The sequence below is a fragment of the Telmatherina bonti genome (genome assembly GCF_933228915.1).
Source record: "Telmatherina bonti genome assembly, chromosome: 17".
In the NCBI taxonomy this organism is placed as follows: Eukaryota; Metazoa; Chordata; class Actinopteri; order Atheriniformes; family Telmatherinidae; genus Telmatherina; species Telmatherina bonti.
In genome coordinates, this window is record NC_136615.1 from 35,552,297 (window position 1) to 35,558,296 (window position 6,000).

At 50.5% G+C, this 6,000-nt stretch overlaps 1 protein-coding gene across 1 annotated transcript in view; it reads left to right on the forward strand.

Moving 5' to 3' along the window:
- The window catches only part of lrsam1 (leucine rich repeat and sterile alpha motif containing 1), a 28,452-nt gene that overhangs the window by 14,875 nt on the left and 7,577 nt on the right, over positions 1-6,000 (forward strand). The window contains exons 16-19 of the mRNA XM_079256777.1: positions 3,074-3,173; positions 3,254-3,341; positions 3,424-3,498; positions 3,746-3,826. Of these exons, the coding sequence (XP_079112903.1) occupies positions 3,074-3,173; positions 3,254-3,341; positions 3,424-3,498; positions 3,746-3,826 (344 nt within the window). The remainder of the gene's footprint in view (positions 1-3,073; positions 3,174-3,253; positions 3,342-3,423; positions 3,499-3,745; positions 3,827-6,000) is intronic.

Below are 6,000 nucleotides of genomic sequence, written 5' to 3' on the forward strand. Positions count from 1 at the left end.
AGTTTTGGTGACTGTAGGTGAGTTTAGGTGAGTTTTGGTGAGTTTAGGTGAGTTTTGGTGAGTTTTGGTGACTGTAGGTGAGTTTTGTTGAGTTTAGGTGACTGTAGGTGAGTTTTGGTGAGTTTAGGTGAGTTTTGGTGACTTTAGGTGAGTTTTGGTGAGTTTTGGTGAGTTTAGGTGACTGTAGGTGAGTTTTGGTGAGTTTAGGTGACTGTAGGTGAGTTTAGGTGAGTTTAGGTGAGTTTTGGTGAGTTTAGGTGACTGTAGGTGAGTTTAGGTGGGTTCTGGTAAGTTTTGGCGAGTTTTGGTGAGTTTAGGTGAGTTTTGGTGACTAGGTGAGTTTAGGTGAGTTTAGGTGAGTTTTGGTGACTAGGTGAGTTTAGGTGAGTTTTGGTGACTAGGTGAGTTTAGGTGACTGTAGGTGAGTTTAGGTGAGTTTTGGTGACTAGGTGAGTTTAGGTGAGTTTTGGTGACTGTATGTGAGTTTTGGTGAGTTTTGGTGACTGTAGGTGAGTTTAGGTGAGTTTTGGTGAGTTTAGGTGAGTTTTGGTGACTGTATGTGAGTTTTGGTGAGTTTAGGTGAGTTTAGGTGACTGTAGGTGAGTTTTGGTGAGTTTAGGTGAGTTTTGGTGAGTTTTGGTGACTTTAGGTGACTTTAGGTGAGTTTAGGTGAGTTTTGGTGAGTTTTGGTGAGTTTAGGTGACTGTAGGTGACTGTAGATGAGTTTAGGTGGGTTCTGGTAAGTTTTGGCGAGTTTTGGTGAGTTTAGGTGAGTTTTGGTGACTGTAGGTGAGTTTAGGTGGGTTCTGGCAAGTTTTGGTGAGTTTAGGTGAGTTTTGGTGACTGTAGGTGAGTTTAGGTGGGTTCTGGTAAGTTTTGGTGAGTTTAGGTGAGTTTTGGTGACTGTAGGTGAGTTTAGGTGGGTTCTGGTAAGTTTTGGTGAGTTTAGGTGAGTTTTGGTGACTAGGTGAGTTTAGGTGAGTTTTGGTGAGTTTTGGAGACTGTAGGTGAGTTTAGGTGAGTTTTGGTGAGTTTTGGTGACTGTAGGTGAGTTTTGGTGACTGTAGGTGAGTTTTGGTGAGTTTAGGTGACTGTAGGTGAGTTTAGGTGAGTTTTGGTGAGTTTAGGTGAGTTTAGGTGACTGTAGGTGAGTTTAGGTGAGTTTTGGTGAGTTTAGGTGAGTTTTGGTGAGTTTTGGTGACTGTAGGTGAGTTTTGGTGAGTTTTGGTGACTGTAGGTGAGTTTAGGTGAGTTTTGGTGAGTTTAGGTGACTGTAGGTGAGTTTAGGTGAGTTTTGGTGAGTTTAGGTGACTGTAGGTGAGTTTAGGTGAGTTTAGGTGACTGTAGGTGAGTTTAGGTGAGTTTTGGTGAGTTTAGGTGACTGTAGGTGAGTTTAGGTGAGTTTAGGTGACTGTAGGTGAGTTTAGGTGAGTTTTGGTGAGTTTAGGTGAGTTTTGGTGAGTTTTGGTGACTGTAGGTGAGTTTTGGTGAGTTTTGGTGACTGTAGGTGAGTTTTGGTGAGTTTTGGTGACTGTAGGTGAGTTTAGGTGATCCACCAGACAAATTAAAGGTAGTCATGGTTTCCATGTGCTTCTACGGTCACAAATGAACATCCTCTGAGAGGGAAAGCATGTCAGGTGGAGCGAGATCCTCTAGGCCAACTGAGCAGATAGGAATCAAGACTGTTGTAAGAGAAGGAAGCCACAGACACATAGTGTTGGTCCTCCAGGACAGGTATTCAGAAGGCTGAGAGATGTAGCAGAAGGCAGTAGTGAGGGGCAGAACAGGTCGGCAGCAGGCAGGCAGTTCAGGATGAAGTTCTGGAAGGTCAGGCATGAAGACGATGACAATCTGGCGCAGAGTGCGTGCTGGAGGCTGCATATACACCGGCTGAACAGGTGGCAGGTGGGGACAGCTAACTGATGATGGTTTAGCAGCTAAGTGGAAAGAAGCTCGGCTAATTGTGACAAAGAAAGGTTATGATGGACGTACGTTGCTGCGCCTTTCAAAATGTTTTCTAGAACATGCTATCCTGTTGTGAAAGTTCAGAACCGCTTTGGAGTCGCAGGATTCAGCTTCACTGACCGACTGGTCACATCCACTGTGTCAGTGTTCGGTCGCACCGGGACTGCTCCCGCTGTATAGCGGTTTGTACACCACGCTGCCACTGCTGTGGACACTCTGAACAGGGCGGCGTGCTGTTTAACCCGTTATCAAAGCGGTAGCAGCCGGTGTGCAACCGTTCTGAACCTGGCAGCGTGACGATGCAGCAGTGTGTGTTGCTACAGGTCTGACCTCACAGGTCACAAACACTCAGCAGTTTCGCCTGGATGCTCCTTTTTTCTGCATTTTATATCAACTTTTTTTCATCAAAGACTAAAATGTGTTTGTGTTGCTTTGATGCGGACTGAGGAACGTTCTTCTTTGTCCTGTTCGGCTGGTGGAACGTCCAGTCCAACGCGCTAGAGCTGGACGTGTTCCCCGTTGACGTGAACTTAACTGGAGCAGGCAAACATCTCTGGCATCGTCTCATGATCCTGCTGAAGACCGTTCTCTGTTGCAGTTTCAGAGACATCCTGGCTTTCTGAGCCTCTTCAGGAGCGTGCACGTCCAGCTCCGGTCCTCTAGGGCAAACATCTTGCAGGTTTTCCATGTATCCCTGCTCCAACACACTTAACTCAAGTGAACCCTTCATTGTGCAGAACTTCATTGGCTGTTGGATCCATTTAATGTGAGCCGGGTTTGTTGGAGCAGGGATACATGGACAACCTGCAGGACTGCAGCCACGAGGACCGACTTTGGACCCCGCTGGTCTCTTATTTCCAGCTGTTGTCGGTTTCAGTGGTTAAACAGCAGGTGGAACAGACTTCCCGACTGGACCGAAGTGGGACAGACGTTGAGTTTCATGGTAATGATGACGTGTTTCCATCGAGAAGCGTAACCATGAGGAGAAACCAGGATTTAATCATCACTGAGACTCATTTGTTTCATTGGAAAACAGCAACAGGCGGAGCTTTCTGTCTGCTTTAAAACTCTCCGATGTGTTCTTTCTGTCCTCATGTCCCGCCCCCAGCCGCCATGCAGAAGATGCTCTCCGACAGCTGTGCGATGAGTCTTTTTCAGGAGGCCAGCGACTATCGCAGAAGGAGCCTGGTGTCTGAGGCCTGCAGGAGGTGAGACATGGAAACACCTGCAGAGTCCAGAAAGCCTCTCATAAACACAGAACTTTGTCGTCTGCTTTGTCCTGGAACAGCATGGAGACTTTGGACAAGAAGTTTGACAAGATGCTGTCTCTCCAAGTTCTGGACAAATCTAAAGCCATCGCCCAGATCTTGCAGGAGGTAGGTGGGGGGGTTGCAGCAGGACTTCTCAGGCTGGTTCAGGGCCACTTTCAGGACGGTGCGTTCTGCTTGCTTTCTGCAGGAAGAGATGCAGAAGGCCGCGTTCCAGGCTCTGCAGCTGCAGAAAGACGCCGTCCACGGCTACATCCGGAACCAGGTCTGTGAGAACGGGCGCATCGTCGCCGTTTCTGCTGCTGCATAAGAGGAGCAGACTCTGGTCCGACTCCGGACATCTCTACCATATTCCTTCAGCTTACTCAGTCTGACCCATTTGAAGTCATAAACATGCAGATGTTTCCGGTTACTGTCAGAGCATTTGTGTCCAGAAGCGATGAAGTAAAAGCCAGTGGTTCATCTCATCAGCTCATCCTGCAGCTTCATGCCTGCCTCTCCACTGTCCCCAGATCAAGCTTATAGAGAGTGAATTAATGCAGCTGTCTAAACTGGAGATTAAAAGACGCAGTCTGGACACTGAGAACCTACAGGTTGGTGGCACCATCTCCTTTCTTTGCCTTTTTACTTGCCTTCATTTTACTTTTATTTGTCATGTTCTTTTATTTACGTCCATGTCATCCCACCGTTTAACACGCTAACAGGTGGAGCAGACAAATCTCCGTTTAGACGCCACATAAAGCTCCTTTTCCTCTTCTTTCTTTCCCCCTTTATTTACTTTCTTCTTCTTTGGTGTCTTCTTCTTCTTCTATCTTCCTTCCTTCCTTCCTTGGTCCATGTAGCGGGGGGGGTTGGTGGATGCAGCGGGGGGGGGGTGGATGCAGCGGGGGGGGTGGTCCATGTAGCGGGGGGGGTTGGTGGATGCAGCGGGGGGGTGGTCCATGTAGCGGGGGGGGGTTGGTGGATGCAGCGGGGGGGTGGTCCATGTAGCAGGGGGGTGGTGGATGCAGCGGGGGGGTGGTCCATGTAGCGGGGGTGGTGGTGGATGCAGCGGGGGGGGTGGTGGATGCAGCGGGGGGGGTGGTCCATGTAGCGGGGGGGGGGGGGGGGGGGGTGGATGCAGCGGGGGGGGTGGTCCATGTAGCGGGGGTGGTGGTGGATGCAGCGGGGGGGGTGGTCCATGTAGCGGGGGGGGGGGGGGTGGTGGATGCAGCGGGGGGGGTGGTCCATGTAGCGGGGGGGGTTGGTGGATGCAGCGGGGGGGTGGTCCATGTAGCGGGGGGGGGTTGGTGGATGCAGCGGGGGGGGTGGTCCATGTAGCAGGGGGGTGGTGGATGCAGCGGGGGGGTGGTCCATGTAGCGGGGGTGGTGGTGGATGCAGCGGGGGGGGTGGTGGATGCAGCGGGGGGGGTGGTGGATGCAGCGGGGGGGGTGGTCCATGTAGCGGGGGGGGGGGGGGTGGATGCAGCGGGGGGGGTGGTCCATGTAGCGGGGGTGGTGGTGGATGCAGCGGGGGGGGTGGTCCATGTAGCGGGGGGGGGGGGTGGTGGATGCAGCGGGGGGGGTGGTCCATGTAGCGGGGGGGTGGTGGACAAGCAAGTATAACCTTTGATAGATCATCATCCTTTACTTTCTCCAGAACATTTATCTGGATGTGTAGACTAAACTCATCCAGTCTGCTGAAACAGATCAGGGTTTCTCCTGCGGGTTTTGGCAACGTGGTTATCTGGAACATCTGGTCTCTAAACACCATGTAACACCGTTACATAGTCTATGGTCAGCTCATATAAGGGGACACGTGTGGACTGGACCAGAAGTAAAATCTCATTTTTCACTGTAAAGTTGTGGAAATGCCGTTTGTAGCATGAAGGTTCATCCCAGTGATTCATACTGGCTGTGAAATGTTTGCTACATCTTTCAAAATGTCGTCTTTTTAACAACATTAAAGGACAGCATGGCTTCACCAACCAGGCCGTCTGAGTCCACACCATGTCCTGTTGGTGTTTATCTGTTGGTTAAACACTGCAGTGATGGTGGACTGTCGGGAAGCTAACCTGGTTGTTCAGGTCTTTGTTTCCCAGCTGGGAAAACTGATGTGTTTTAGGAGCAGACGGAAACGTGTTGTATTTAGTTAATGTCGTCTTCAAACTAACGTAGCAGAAGGAAAGAAAGACAAATGAAAATCATTGCGTCCAGCGAACTTCATTCATTCATTTTCTGAACCGCTTAATCCAATTCAGGGTGGCGGGGAATCTGGAGCCTATCCCAGCCGGCTTTGGGCGACAGGCAGGGTACACCCTGGACAGCTCGCCAGTCCATCGCAGGACCACACAGAGATGAACAACCACTCACACTCACTCCTAGGGGCAATTTAGAGTAACCAATCAACCTAACATCATGTCTTTGGATGGTGGGAGGAAGCCGGAGAACCCGGAGAGAACCCACACATACACGGGGAGAACATGCAAACTCCACACAGAAAGGCCACTGACCAAACCCCTCCCCAGCCAAGGATTGAACCAGTGACCTTCTTGCTGTGAGGCCACAGTGCTTACCACTGTGCCACCGTGCAGCGTCCAGCGAACTTATTGCTCACATTTTTTCTTATCGTGTGATAAATGAACTTGTTGCTTATTGCGACGGCCCAGTTGGGGCTTTAATTCCACCGTCGCCTGCCGCTCTCTGCAGCTCAGGATGGGGGGGGGGATTCCCGCAGCAGCTGATTGATCAGCTGATAGGACAGGAGGAGTTTCCCTCCACTCATCTG